The 15,091-nt window shown below is 57.6% G+C and overlaps 1 protein-coding gene across 5 annotated transcripts in view; it reads left to right on the top strand.

Annotated features, from left to right (window-relative positions):
- The window catches only part of LLGL2 (LLGL scribble cell polarity complex component 2), a 30,680-nt gene that overhangs the window by 4,345 nt on the left and 11,244 nt on the right, over positions 1–15,091 (top strand). For all 5 annotated transcript variants that reach the window (XM_036269640.1, XM_036269639.1, XM_036269643.1 and 2 more), the window contains exons 2-3: positions 6,685–6,779; positions 14,261–14,358. In XM_036269640.1, coding sequence (XP_036125533.1) covers positions 6,705–6,779; positions 14,261–14,358 — 173 coding nt within the window. In that variant the 5' untranslated portion in view covers positions 6,685–6,704. The remainder of the gene's footprint in view (positions 1–6,684; positions 6,780–14,260; positions 14,359–15,091) is intronic.

The following is a 15,091-nucleotide window of genomic DNA, read 5'->3' as shown; positions in this document are numbered from 1 at the left end:
GAGATTGGGTTTCCCCGGGGAGACATGGGCACTTGCAAACGCAACTGTGAGCATCTGAGTTGGCATGGACAGAGGCCGGAGGGGTCAGCAGCTGCCCCCGTCCTTAGAGCGCTGCCCCACCTCTGCCCTTGGTAGGGGGGGTGTAGGGGTGCACTCACACCTGGCACAGACAGGATGTCGGGGAAGGAAGGGCAGCCTCTCCTGCCGCAGGCTATGGGGAGCACAAGCAGAAGGGAGAGGAGAACTCGGGGCTCGACCTGTGTTGCTTCTGGAGAGCTCAAACACGGGCCAGCACTGAGTGTGGCCCACGAGCCCTCCCTCCTTTGGGCCCGGGATGTCCAGAGTCCTGCTGCTGGGTATCGCCTCTCCCAGCAAATTAATGGAACTGCCAGGATATTGAGGCAACTTCTGGGGGTCTGGACATCACACACCTCCAGGACTGATGGGCTGGCTTAGCTTGGCCATGCCTTGGTACAGTTATCCCAGGTACCCCCACAGTGCCAGAGAGGAACAAGTGGTCAGTCTGGGGACCCCCTTCTTTCTTCCTGGGGTACAGTAAGATACACTGCTTCTAGTAGGGTGCCCAAGACAAGCCCACCTCCGTACAGTGTTCCTCTTTGCCACTACTGGCCTCTGTACTGAGCTCCTGAGACGCAGGGTCTGGACACAGGATGGGGGAAGGGAAGACGGTGTGAATTTGCGAGCCTGTTGCCAAGCAGACAGGTCTATTTTTTCCCACGGTGGGCACTGGGCTGAGGGGAGACCGGTGGCAAAGTTGGATGACAGGAGCAGTGGGAAGAGAAGAAATTCACCAGGTCAGCTGCCCACAGGGACTCTCAGGCTAGCTCCACACACAAGGCTCAGACCGTGTCGAAAGTGAGTGAAAATCAGCCACGGGTCAGCAAGCCTCATGTGGCCCGGCCCTAAACCCTGAGCGCCCTGAGCAAAGGACTAGAGTAGGGCCAGGCAGGGCGGGCAGCTCAGGGTTTGGCCGTCAGGGACAGAGGGCGAGATGGGCAGGAACAGAGACCAGGGTTGGGCAGTCCTTAGAAGTTCAGGGAGGGAAAAGGTGTTTCTTCTTAGGAAGCACCCCCTCTGGAGTCGTGCTCAAGCCAGGTGGCATCCCTGTGCAGGAAGCCAGGGTCCTTGGAGCTCCTGACATGCCCGGTGACTGCCTCAGACCCTTTGGCGTCAGCCTTGGGGGGCTCCTCCCCACCCCTCACAGTGGAAGCAGCACTGACGTGGACAGCATCCGAGAGTTTGCCAGATGCCCTGGCCGGTTTGGCTCAGCGGTTGGAGCGTCGGCCTGCGGTACAGAGAGAGTTTGCCAGACCCCTCCCAGGTCCTCCCACGGAAGCTCATGACAGCCCCACTGGTCAGAGCCTATGAGATAGTGATGTCCTTTCACCCCAGGACCCTGGAGCCCAAGGTCACATGTATGGTTCCATCTGCCTTTATACTCCCTGCCTCCGCGTCCATTTGGTGTCCATAGGGGTGTCCTCTCCCCTGTCCAGGTTACTGTGGCTGGAGAGGAACCCAGCCCCCAAGAGAGCAAGGGTGATCCCCCCATAGGACCGAGTGCCTACTGTGAGTTGAGGGCCTTCCTACACCTGACCACAGCCTGGGCTTCACCTTTCTCCCATTTGATCCTCTTATCTACCCTGCCTGGGAGGCAAATAAACCAAAAGAAGAAAAAAAATCTGATCCCACGACCCTTCCAGTGGTTTGTCTACTTATGTGACTATTTTATTTTATTTTTTTTAAATTCTTTACCCAAGGATACTTTTTCCATTTATCATCAGACAGAATGGGAGGGAGGGAGAGAGACAAGAGAAAAACATTGATGTTATAGAGCCACATTGACTGGTTGCCTTCCATACGACCCAACCAGGGCCGGGGACAAACTGCAACCGGGGTACGTGCCCTTGACCGGAATCGAACCCTAGGCTCATTGATCCGCGGGCCAACCTAACCACTGAGCCAAACTGGCCAGGGCTTACGTGAATATTTTAAATAGGTTCTACCTGACTCCTGGATACATTGCACACAGGCTTCCCCATCTTTAGTGACTGTCGGCCCGCCATGGCACCGAGTACCTTCCCTGCCCTCTGTTGTTGGCCACATAGGTTGCTTCTGATTTTTTCCAGTAGCTTAATGACCAACTCAACCAGATCGGGAGAACGTTCTCAGAGCTGAATGGGAGCCCCTGTCCAGGGCAGTTTTATCAGAAGGTGTGGTCAGGCGCTGAGGGTGACGTGGTCTGGTGGCGAGGGCATTTTGGAAGGCAACTTTTGATGTGCTGCTTAAAGGACAAGAAGGTATTTCAGACAGAAGCATGGAAACCACATGAATGGGGCCTGGGGTTGGGGCTGAGCAGATGGACTGGCCAAGCAGATGGACACAGGCCAGGCCTAGGGAGGGCACTTGGTGGGAGAAAGGGGAGGGCAGACCACATCAGGCCCCTGCCCAGGACTGTCAGCAGGTTCCCCGTGGAGTCACACTGAACTTCTTTGCCGTGGCCCACGAGGGACTGCCTTCCCGACCCACCGCACCCCCCTTGTTGCCTGCACTCAGCCCCCGCCCTGCCTTCATCCCCCTGGAACATGCTAGCTTGTTCCGCCTGACACCCCCGCCCCTGACTCTTACCAGAGCTGACCACTTCCTATTATTCAGGTCTGGGTGGAGACGGTACCTCCTCCGTGCATTCATTCAGGGTGCGTGTGGGGTGCCACAGTGAAAAGGGGGTCAAAGTCCCTGAGTAGGAATAAGAAAGCGTGTTCTGTGGAGGGTTGCACAGGTCTTAAACACGATCAGTAAGTAAACTAGGCCATTGTGACCGGTGCTGAGGAGGAAAACAAAGCTGGGAAGTAGGGGAGAGAATGTCAGGGGAGGGATGTTTAAGTCGAGACGAGGGAGGGAGGGAGGCACGTGAGTAGCTGGAAGAGAGGCATCCCAGGCAGAAGGCACAGGGAAGGCACCGGCCCAGGTACGGGACTGGCCACGGAGTCCTTCTGACCACAAAACTGTGGTCACATTATCTTAGCATCTTCTCTTGTTCTCTTGCTGGCCCCGATCTCTATCTGAAACTGTCCCGCTGACTAATTTGTGTACTTGTGAGTCATCACTCTCTTCCCTGCAAGGCTGTAAGCTTGGTGACGTAAGGGATCTTGTCTCTGTCACTGTTGGATCCCCAGTCCTAGGACAGTGCCTGCTCCATGCCAAGTGATGTGCCAGGCATAGGCGTTTGTCATTCCTCCACTCCTCCCAGCAGACCTGTGTGGGAGGGAGTGTGCCCCCCTTTACAGACGAGCTCGCTGGGCCTCAAGGAGGTGCCTTGAGAGGCCACCCAGCTTGGAGGAGCTGAGCTGTGGTGTCTGAGCCTTGACTATTGGTACCAAGTCCTGGCTCTTTCCCTTATGTCCGCCTCCCGCCCCCTCTTCTCCAGGAGCAGACTGAGTAGGTAGGATACATACCCTACCAGGAATCCAGGCCTGGATTCCCGAAGCTTCTCTGCAGAGAACCTGCTTGTCTAGGAGCGTGGAGCCGAGGGACTGCCTGCAGGCGCGTCCAGCAGTCCCGGGCCCGTCCCACTTCAGGAGGGCTTGCAGTTCTTCACGCCCGACCTGGGCAGTTGTTTCCGTCCTGGGAGCTGGACCGCGGGGTTGGCGAGTGAGGAGCAGATGCTGTAGCTGCCCTGCTTCGGTCCTGGCCCCTGCGCAGTGAGCAGCAGGTCCATGCAAGGCCCCCGGCCCTGCCCAACCAGACCGCGCCAGCACCCCGAAAGCAGCGGCCAGGCTCCAGCCCTCAAACTGCTTGGTCGGCTTTGGGCTGAAGGCATGTGGGCGTGACAGTGCACACGTGTCCGTGCCTTTAACTGCAGGGGTGTAATTAGGCATCCTGTCCTGTCACATCCATCCTTCGCTGCCTCCCAGAGCCCTGAGATTTGGGACTTCGCCAGACCTGGGGTCAAATCCAAGTTCTGCCGGACTCTGTGGTCTTTTCCTTGTCTGCCAAGTGGGGATATTCCACTCACCTTCCAGGGAGGCCAGTGGGAGGTGAGGACACCTGGGCCCCGGTTTGGAGGTGTGCTTTGTTCAGGCACAGAGCCAAGGAAAGAGGTGCCACCTTACTGCCCCGGGTGGTGGGGTTTAGGGAGGACTTTTCTCCTCGAGATTGTTTGCTTTTTTGACAGTGAGCAGAGATTACTTGAGCAAAATGTTTAGAAATAATGAAAATAACACGCAAGGTTCTGGTGTAGTGCCTGGTAGGCTGCAGGAGCTCCAAAGGGCATTTGAATGGATGGAGTCCTCCCTCTGCCCTTCTGAGTGGGGCCACCTCCCACCCATCTCTGCATCCTCTCTCCCTCCTGCTACTTGCACTTGCCCCACCTGGGACTGTGTCACGTCACCCTTGAGCCTGTGGGTCTTTGGCACAGATGGCCCTACTCCTGTCCCCACCCCATGGCCTGCATGGGTTCTTTATGACAGAGCCCAGGGCAGCCTCTCCCTATAGTCTGCAGACCCCACCCCCTCCTCCTCCAGGGCCCCACTCCCAGCTTCCTCTGACTTCTGACCCACTGACATAGGCCTGGGAGGGGAGGGTGAGCACCCCCAGGACCTGGAGTGGCCAATTTATGAACTTGAGCACCCTCCCCCGCTGCGGGCCTCCCCGCGGCTGGGATCGAGGCCACGGCTCAGTGGTTTGTCCGGAGGAGGCTGATCGCAGCAGGCCCAGGAGTCTGTTTTCATCCCCAGTTCCAGGAACCTCCAACTTTCCCTTGTTTGTTCCCTGAACCCTCGGGACCAGGGGTCAGATGGGCACCTGGGAGTTTCTTGACTACCTGCTGTTCCGAGGGGAATTGGGGCTTCCCACTCTGCTGCGGCTCCCCCAGAATGTGAAGACACAAACCTCTCATACCTACCTCTCCCCCTCCCGCAAGTGGTGGCATTTATTTTTTTAAACCTCACCCTACGATACTTTCCATTTACCTTCAGACAGAGTGAGAGGGAGGGAGGGAGAGAGAGAAACAGAGAAACATCGATGTGAGACAGACACATTCATTAGTTGCCTCCTGCAGGACCCTGACAAGGGCCGGGACCGAACCAAAACCGAGGTACATGCCCTTGACCAGAATCAAACCCGAGACCCTTTGGTCTGCGGGCCGACGCTCTAACCACTGAGCAAAACTGGGCAGGGCAGTGGTGGCATTTTTATGTCCCCGGAAGGTGATGGTGCTCTGAGGGCTGGTCTCTGCCTATTCCCGGTCTGGTGGCTTTTGGGATGCCCGATGAGTGTCTCTGGGAGTACGGTGACCCCTCCCAGCATGGTCGGCCCTCAGTTGCTCTGCCAGAAGATTCCCCCAACTCTGCTATGCGCAGGCCTCAGAGGGCGCCCCCAGTCTGACTGCACTGGGTCCTTTCATATGCAAAGTTGATTGATTTTTAGAACTTTTTGGGGGTCACTTCCCAAGAAGCCAGAAACTTAAGGATGTCCTTCAGGGCTCAGCTTAGACACTTTCTTCTCCTATAGGACACCTCCCCCGAAGTCTGGGCCAGGGATACCCCTGTGATAGCTGGCAGAACACTCAGCACACTGCACGGTCCTGTCTTTGATCGTCCCTACCCCAGAGTGAGCCCCTCCAGGGCAGGGACCGGCCGCTTCCTTCCCTTTACAGTGGCTGGGTGGGGGGGGGGGGGCGCTGAGCTCCTGTGTTTCCAAGGACAGACCTTGGTGTCTTGTGGTCAGTGGGCGGCTGCTCTGCTGGAAGCCGGAAACGAGCACAGATGATCCTTCCCCCTTCCCCCCAGGATGATCCAGAAATAGTTCCCCTCGGTGGGAAGGCATTCTACAGTGGGCGTTCAGTCTTCAGGGCTGGCTTCTTATTGGGAGTAGGTTCCTTCTGATTAGCCTTCACTTGGGCGCATGGGAAAGGGAGCCTTTCTGAGTGCACTCCGTCAGGTCGGGCAGCCTGGAGCCAGGGCTGTGGCTACAGAGACCCCAGCAGCCTCATGGGTGGACGTGGGTCCCACGTGTGGGGTGGGATGGGCCAGCACCCTGAAAGCATGCTCTGTGTGCTCCCTCGCCCAGGTTCCTGGTGGAAGCAGCCTAAGCAGAGAGTCACCGAGCCTTCCCTGAATTTAGAAGGTGGAGTGAACCCAGGTGTGCTGGCTCCCTGAGAGGCTGCTGGGGGCCTCTCCCCGCCCCCACCTGGGTGTTGGTCTGGGAGCCCAGCTGGTCAGCCTGGGCATTCCCACCTCCCAGCCGCTCTGGAGAGAGGCTTGTGAAGTTTCCCTTTCTGTTTAGCTGGAGTTTTATGGTTTTTCAGAAAACGGGTTAACAATTAAGCTAATTAACCTCAGGGCTTCTGGGCCTCCTGTTCCTATAAAGCCTGGATAAATGGCTTCCTCCCCCAGCTTCTCCCGCTGGTTTTATAAGGCCACAGGTGGCCAGGAGCAGGCGTTAGAACATTAACCAGTCCTGGGCCTCCAGGTACGGAGGGACAGTTCCCAGAGGACCCACGCTGCACAGATGGAGCGTGGGGAAGCCAGCGATGGTGGAGCTGTCCTGGCCCGGGGCGGCTCCCTGCTGGGCTTGGGGAGAGAGGCCTGTGGTGGCCTGGGCTCGGCCTGGGTGCCAGGCCCGGCTCTGGGGCTGAGTGTTGCTCAACAGCTTCTCTTTCTCCAGGGGGTTGCGCGCTGAGCAAGATGAGGCGGTTCCTGAGGTCGGGACACGACCCTGCTCGGGAGAGGCTTAAGCGGGACCTCTTCCAGTTTAACAAGGTAAGGGCGCAGGACCGAGGGAGACAGTCAGGTGTTCATGGTGAGTGCGATGTCATCAACCTTCCCGCAGGAGGCGACTGGGGGTGCTCAGTTGCCTTTTCCTGGATTAAGGTACTTACTTGGCACTGCTCGCAATGCCTCCTGGGAATCTGACTTGGGAAACAGGGTCTGATTAGAGGGCTTTCTGGGGAAAGGGCCGTGGGATGCCCAGGAGTTGGGACTCCTTGTCCCAAGTCTCTCACCGGCTATGTGACCTCTGAAATCACTTTGCCTCTTCCAGCCTCAGTTTCCCCACCTGTGGAATGGGGATAAAACGATCTGCCCTGTCTACCTCCTCACAGGGTTGTTGAGGAGGCTTAGGGACAGGAAAGATGTAATGTCGTTCCGGCGATGCCAGGCCCCTTGAGGTGGTGGCCGCAGGCCATGGCTCTCGCTCTCCTCGAATTGCCCCCCGAGGCAAACACAACTTTCCCTGTAGGCAGAGCACATGATTCCTTCTGGCAGGCTCCGGGCCTGGGTGAGTGGGGAGAGGCACCTGGGGGAACGTGCCAGGGTTGGCATTTGACTACCCCAACCCCACACCTGCTCCAAGGCCCCCAAAGCCAGGCGTGTCCCCTGAGATCACAGAGTCCCGGAAGATCCACCAGGCTTGGTGCCTGAGGAGGCCAGAACTATAAACAGGAGCAACACGGCTCGGTTTACTAGCTCCCTGGCCACCAGCATAGCAATCTGAAGCTGTTTCGGGGTAATTAGCCTCTCTCACCTCTGCTTTGATCTGGGCCCTTGGCCTCCATGCCCAGGCTTCCCTCTGTCCCAGAAGGGGGACCGCAGGAAGAGGAGCACCCAGGGTCCCCTCCAGGAGCGGTGATGGACAGGGATCCAAATCTGGCTTCCCCATGTAAAGCCGGGTGACCTTGTGCCTAGGATCAGCATAGGCTTGTTACAAGGACACATGGAATTAGATCACTGAAGCACTAGACGCAGGGGGCCAGGAACTTTAGTGCTGTTTTCAAAGGCTGCCTCCCAGAGCATGAGAGTCCCAGGGCTTTGAGGTGGGTGGGGTCCCAACATGCCCTGCCGTCCTCCTCTGACTTTCTTGACCTGTAGGAGGTGTTGCCGCCCTCAGCGCTCTGCTGAGGCCTCTGAGGTCGGGCTTCCCAAAATGAGTGCCTCCTCCCACTGGCGGAAGGAAGCTGTGGGCAGGGCTTTTGGGTCTCAGGGAAATGGGGTGCAGGTGTTCGGGACGGGGGTCTCGGAGCTCTTGGGGGCCTGTCATTATCACTCACAAGGGAGTGGCCCATGGTTGCTGGTGCCAGTCTCAGAACCTCAGCACCGCCTGGGGTCCTGGGTGACACCCCCACCTCCCGTGTGCCTCCCATTGCTCCTGGTGACGGCCAGGATCTCACGCCCTGAAAAGGTGGCCAATCTCAGTGGAAACCGGATAAACAGGCTCAGCAAGAAGGGAAGAACCCCCACCCCAAGTTCCACTGTTTAGCTGGGTGGGGTTGGTGTGCTCCTGGGGTGGAAGAATCATCTCCCCATGCCCCACAACCGGTGGTCCTCACATTCGGCCACCCCACCCCAGGCCTGGTCAAGAAGGGGGAGGGGAGGCTCCTGGAATCCCTTCCTCCTCCCATTCCCTTGCAAGAAGTGAGCACCTTTGGATGTACAGGGCAGGCCTGGGACTGTGGGAATCTCAGATAAGACCTTTGCCTTCCAAGACTTTTATAGCCTGCTGCTGGGGAGGGTCTGAACTTCCACTTGTTGGGAGTGAAGAGGAAGAAGGGAAGAGTGTGGGGGCGGGAGTATGGGGATTAGTCTCACCCAGGCTCTGGGTGAATGGTGGGGCCTGAAGGGTTGGGATTGGAGGGTGAGGCCACATCCTGGAAGATTTGGGAACCTAGATGGCCCCACCCACACTAGCCCCTCCCCAGGTTCCCTCCAGGCTGTTGGCTCCGGAAGACTGGAACCTGGGAGTCCGGGCCTGACACAGCAGAGCCAGGGGTGTGGAATGCCTGGCACAGGGCTGCCAAGCGGGGTTTGCCTCATGACTCACAGATGGTACTGTTCCCATTCTGCAGGTGAGGGAACTGAGGCCTCCAGGCTCGCACGCTGTGGAGGGCACTGGCTGGGAGTGGGGACCCCAGGTTACATCTGCCAACCAGCGGTGTTACTGGTGACTCCACCTCCTGAGCCTCAGTTTCTTTGCCTGTGAAGCAGTCATCTGTGGTGCGTGGTGGGTCCTCGGGCTGCTGGGAAGACATGAGTCAGCTGGCAGGTTCCAGTGAGGGGGCTGAGATCCCTCGGGAGGGAGGAAGTGACTCCAAGCAGACACTCAACGTCAGAGTAAAGCCCCTTCCTTGAAAATCCCTCCAGGCCTCTCCTTCCCCTGGTGAAACCAACCAGCCATTTGATAAGGGTACCGGGGCCCTTCCGGCCAGGGCCCACCCTCCTCCGCCCCCAGGCCCTGAACAAACAGTGTGTTCTTGCGTGGCTGCCCCTTTCCAGGGCCAGGTTGTTTTGTCTTGGCTTTTTCATGGCTGGGCCCCTGGTGTCAGGTGACAGCCGCACAGGGCAGGCCAGGTTGCTGCTACCGCCAGGAGTCTGAGCTGACCACACCCGTACTGGGCAGTGCCACCCAGCCAACCTGGTGTGCTGCCTACGGCCCTGGGCAGCCCTCCTTCCCATCAGCCCAGGTCCTAGGACTCCTCAGTCTTGGACAGGTCCCTCCTTGTGGAGGGCAGGACGAAGGACCCCCGCACTCTGACAAACAGCCTTTGCCGTCTCCCTTCCGGGAACCCGAACGGGGCCTGGAGCCAGCAGGAGACAGTCGGGCTTTCTCTCCCACACAGGGTAGTGTTGCACTTTGGCGGCTCCTACAAATCTCTCCTTTCCCGACTCCCCGTCAAAAGAGTTTATTGTTCCCTCCTCCCTTGGCAGAAGTCACCTGAGCCAGTGGCAGGGTGGGGGCAGGGCCAGGTAGGCGGGACCCTGAGCTCAGGAGGTAGGGGAGGATGGAGGTAGAGGAGGATGTGCATGGCATGGGTCATCCTCCCCCTTGAACCTGCACTGGAGAAGCTGGGGTCAGGGTGAGAGGGCCCCTGCCAGCTGTCCCCACCCCAACCTCTGTCCTGGGGGAGGCATGATTCCGTGTGGCTCTGTGCCTTGGAAGTGACGCAGTAGGTACCCCTGAGGCTGAGCCCACCCCGCTGTGCCCTGGCAGTGCCTTAAAGGGAGGCCATCTACCCTCCCTGCTCCGGGGCCTGAAGGGGCAGTTGCTGCCCATGTGGAACTTGTGCCCCAACAGGGAGCTGAGTCTGAAAAGGCTGTTAGGAGTTATAGGGAGGGACAGCTGAGGAGTGGGAGGGCACCTGAGGTTGAGGGGACAACTGGAGCACAGGCCAGAGGTGCCTTCACCCCTCCTGCCTCCCCACCTGCTCTTGGCCCTGGTTCCCACTCCTCCCTGTCACCTCCGTTAACTGACCTCGGTCCTCTCCCCAAATTCATCCCTTCCTTCCCCATTCCCAACAGGACCCCCTGGGCCTCTCACAACTGGCCGGGGGCCCCCGTACCCCCTTGCCCAGCCTGGGTCTCTGCATCAGGACTGGCTTTGCCTCATTCAGGGATTTGGGGGCCTTGTTTGCATGTTGGATCTGTACCTCCACCTCTCTTCCCCTCCCTGGGACCTGGGGAATCCCCTGTCACCACACTGTCTTGGCCCCTGGCCAAGTAGGGTCATTGTGAAATTCCCTCCCCTTTCTGCTCTAAGGGAGCCTTGTCCCTTGGAGTTGTCAGCTTGGAGGAGACGCCCCGAGGGATGAACCTTGGAAGGGAGCCGGGCCTTCCAGCCGCTTCAGGTGGTCTTCTGAAGGTTCATCTTCAGGCTTATCTGTTCGAGCCGAGGACAGCCCTGCTCAATCAGTCGCATCGGTGTGGTCCCATTTGTTAGACGTGAAATGAGGCTCAGAGAGGCAAAGTGGCTTGCCCAAGGCCAGACGCCTTCGCAGTGGCCAAGGGGTGTTTCAGAGCTTAGTGGGCCTGATTCAGTCCCTATCTTTCTAAACCAGCTTATGGAAAAGAGGGTTGGGGGGGGAGGTAGCGCAGTGACCCAAGGACCCGAAAGAAAATGAGGAACGAGTAGGAGTGATTGAGTGGCGGGCCCGAAGTTGCTGTCCCTCTGGGTTAGTGAAGCGAGGCTGCCCTGCAGTGGGAGAGACTCGGTGAGATGCTCGGAGGATCTCCTGCCAGGGAGCTGATAGGAGAGTGCGCAAGAGCCCAACCGGAAGCTGCGGGCGGGTCCCACGGCCGACTGTGCAGGGCAGCGCCCAGGCCAGCAGGAAAACAGTATAGCCACGTATGTAGTTTAGAATATCCTAGACGTCACAGTATACATTTTTTTAACGAGTGAAATTAATTTTGATAATCGATTCCGTTTAACCCAATATACCCAAACTCCTGTTTCAACATCTAGTCGATATAAGTTCATGAGACCTGTTCAGTTTTGTGTGTGTGTGTGTGTGTTTATATATTATGAAATCTTTGAAATCACAGGTGTATTTTACCCTTATAGCACATCTCAATTTGGACATTAAACTTCTTTGGAAAAACATGATCTGTGTTTACAGAAGGTTTACAGTTGAAAAAGATCTAAACTCGGTCTGCCTGTCTCCAGCCCGTTTCACTAGAACCTGAGAACATACCTAAAATGTTTTCTAGTAACTGAAGTGAGCATCCATTCTTAAATTTAAGTTAATTGAAATAAAATTGAAATTTCCGTCCCTTGGTGGCCCTAGCCACACTGCAAGTGCTCAGTATCGGCTTTGACTGTTGTTTAACAGGGACCGCGGGCGCGGGCCTCCTGCTGGCCACCAGTCCCGCAGGTCATTGCCCCCAGTGTCCTCCAAATTCCAGAGGCTTTGGCCCTGAGCTGCTGCAGGTGGCGGTTCTGGAAAAATGCTACCGTCCCAGGAACCCTTTCCCGAGGGTTCTGACTCTGCCTGTGACTCCCTGAAGCCCCAGCACCCTGGTGCCGGCTGAGGCGTGGTGGGGGCCCCTGGGGAAGCTAGTCCACATACCCCATCAAGTGCGCTGCCCTCCTTTTCCTGGGATATGTTTACATTCCAGACAGTCCACTATCTCCCCAAGGCTCTTCCAGGCTCTGCATTTTTCACATAGCTGAACAGGGACCTGGGCTGGTGGGGAGGGCTCCTGCGGGTCACTGCTGCCCTCCCAGCCGGCCCTTCCAGGTGCAGCCACTTTCAGGGCCAACTGTGTTCCTGGCAAAGAGCCAGGCCCGAGGGGCCCCCCACACCTGTGCCCGCAGGTGTCCCCAGAACAGGCACTGGTGGAGCTCTCCTCCTAGCCTGGCCCAGCACGGGGCCTCCGCCCGCGATCCGCTGCGCCAGACAAGCAGGCGGGCAGCAGGCGAGTCTGCTGAGGCATCATTCCTGTCCCCAGATCTGTCCCCAGGACTGATCTTCTCTTTTCTTTATTGATTTTTAGAGGGAGAGGAAGAGAGAGAGAGAGACATCGATGAGAGAGAACATCGACTGGCTGCCTCCTGCATGCCCCCGACTGGGGTCGGGCCCACAACCTGGGCATGTGCCTTGACTGGGAATTGAACTGGCGACCTCTTGGTGCAGAGTCGATGCTCAGCCACTGAGCCACACCGGCCGGGCAGGACTGATCTCTTTCTGCTCCTTTGAGGCCCAATGGGACAGCCAGCTGAAGCCCAGAGGAGAACCTGGGCCTAAGGAGAGCTACCTCATTGGGGCAGCCTTTTCCCACAGGGCAGTCTCCCTGGTTTAAGCGAGAAGAAATCTTTACAGCAGGTGGCTGGCCTCCCTTTGCCCTGCTCTAATCTAGTTCTGCAGGTTCAGTCTCCCCTGGGGTGGGAGGTGAGCGGTAGGATTAGCTGATTAAGAAACAACCAGAAACTGTCCTGAAGACGGCTTGTCATTGCGAACCTGTAGTGTTCATATCCATACCATTCAAACCTGGGATTCATCCCTGGGACCTCTGCCTGAGGAGACACTCAGAGCTGCAGGCACAGGTAGGAGTCCAAGAGTGGCCATCAGTTCCCAAGGCAAGTGCAGAACCTCTAGAAACAAAGAAAACGTCTCACCGCGGGGGCCTGGTGGTCGGACCACCTCCACATGGGGAATCCTCAGCTGCTCGTCATGTTAGAGCCCTGGCCACTTTGGCTCAGCAGTTAGCGTGTCAGCCCATGGACCAAAGGGTCACGGGTTCAATTCCCAGTAAAGGACACCTACCTGGGTTGTAGGTCCAGGGCTGTGCAGGAGGCAGTGATGTGTTACCCTCACATCGATGCTTCTCTCTCTCCTTCCCTCCCACTCTATCTAAAAACACACAAAACAGTCATTTTAGTGCTTTTAACAACCTGGGCTGGCTAAGGGGGCAAACAGGCTGCAGAGCTATACGTGCACAGGTGTATCATGTGGCATGACCCCACTGAGGTCTCTGTTTTAAGTGTAGACACAGCTCGGCCGGTGTGGCTCAGGAGTTGAGCATTGACCCTGCACCAAGAGGTCGCCAGTTTCATTCCCGGTCAGGGCACATGCCCAGGTTGTGGGCCTGACCCCAGTGGGGGGCACGTAGGAGCTGGCAATCGATGTTCTCTCTCATCAGTGTTTCTCTCTCACTCTCTCCCTCTCCTTCCCCTCTCTCTAAAATCAATAAAGAAAAAAATATTTTTAAGTATATTTAAGTGTAGACACGCATGTATTCACAAGCATGGGAGCGGCAGACAGACTCACACTGAGATGTTAGTGAGGATTACTTCCAATTGTAGGAAGACGGGTTATTTTTATTTTCTTTTTCAAACTCCTTCATATGTTCCAAGTTTTCTTTAATGTGTATTACTTCTGTCATAAGAAATGAGCAAAAGTATGTGTCTGCAACAATACTCTAGAAGCTTCCTCTCTGGGAAGGTGGAGAACTCAGTGATAGGAGGGCCCTGGGGAGAGCAGACATTCAGGGCTGGAGGAGCCTCCAGAGCCCAGGGCTGGGAAGGGCCACTGTGGCCTCCTTCAGACCCCAGGGGCCAGGGAGGGGCGCGGTGCACCCAGGCCTCCTAAGTGATGGGGTGCTTCCACTATGCCAGCCCCCCAAAGCTTCCTGCACGCTGCGTAGGAGGGCTGGGTCCGTTACCCACAGCCTGCAAGGTAGAGGGACTGAGCCAGTTTCTAGAGAGCACATGGCCAGTAAGTGTGTCAGGGAGAATGAGCTACCAGAGATGGGTGGTCAGGTGGCCAAGGTCAGGGTCAGAAATGGCTGAGCATGGGCCCAGGTGCGTCTGGGATTGCCTCCACACATGGGTGTCTAGGTGGGCGCCCAAACCGGACTCAATCCCTCCTTCCTCTGGGGGTGGCCCTGTGCTGCGGCTTCGCCATCCAGGACTGGCCCCTCAGCTGGAGGGGCAGAGGGGCCGTGTCTGTAGGCTGGTGTGGTTCTCGTTGCAGACGGTGGAGCATGGCTTTCCACACCAGCCCAGCGCCCTTGGCTACAGCCCGTCTCTGCGCATCCTGGCCATCGGCACGCGCTCCGGAGCTGTCAAGCTGTATCCTTTCCGTCCTCCCAGCTCCCGTGGGGGAGCCCTGCAAGGGGCAGGGACCCGGGCATTGGTGAGATGCAGCACGGACGCCCACCTCCAAGGAAACAAGCAAGTTGGGATGACCCCTCTTATTCCCAGGATATCCCAGATATCTTCAGGAGTCAGCCCTGAATGCAGTCAGGGGAGGCAGGCGGCGGGCCAAGCTCTTTTTAAACCCTTCCCAGTGAGAGTCAGTAGACGGGCCCCAGGGCTCTTTCCACAGCAGAAGTGGCCTTCGAGGGGGCAGCAGTGCTGGGGAGCTGCCCTCTGCATTCTCCTCGCACCACACACACCAGAGAATAGCGAGGACTCTTCTCTGGACATTGTCCACTTGGGTTGTCTTTTAGCCAAAACATTGGTCCGGGCTGCTTTTGAGCCAGCCCGCAGGTTCCAGGACAGGCTTGCTGCCTGGCCAGGCTGGCCTGGGCTCCAAGTCCGGGTCACTCCTGCCTGATCTAACCTGAGCCCCCAGGGTGAGCCAGGGTGCGACCACCCTCTGGCACCTCCAGCGAAGCTGTAACTCCCTGTTCCTCTGGTGCAGCAGAGTGGAAGGCCGGGCTGCCTGGTCACCTGGGCTGGGCTGGAGGTGTGTAAACACAGAAGGGCAGGGGCCCAGGCCCCACTGCTGGCTCAGCCCCCCTCTGCTGGTTAATCATTGCCAGGCCATGGCCAGGTCCTGGTTACCAGTCCCCTTGCCCAG

The sequence above is a fragment of the Molossus molossus genome, unplaced genomic scaffold (assembly GCF_014108415.1).
Source record: "Molossus molossus isolate mMolMol1 unplaced genomic scaffold, mMolMol1.p scaffold_m16_p_19, whole genome shotgun sequence".
Lineage (NCBI taxonomy): Eukaryota > Metazoa > Chordata > Mammalia > Chiroptera > Molossidae > Molossus > Molossus molossus.
Note: the sequence above shows the minus strand (reverse complement) of the source record. Positions and strands in the feature narration are given on the sequence as shown.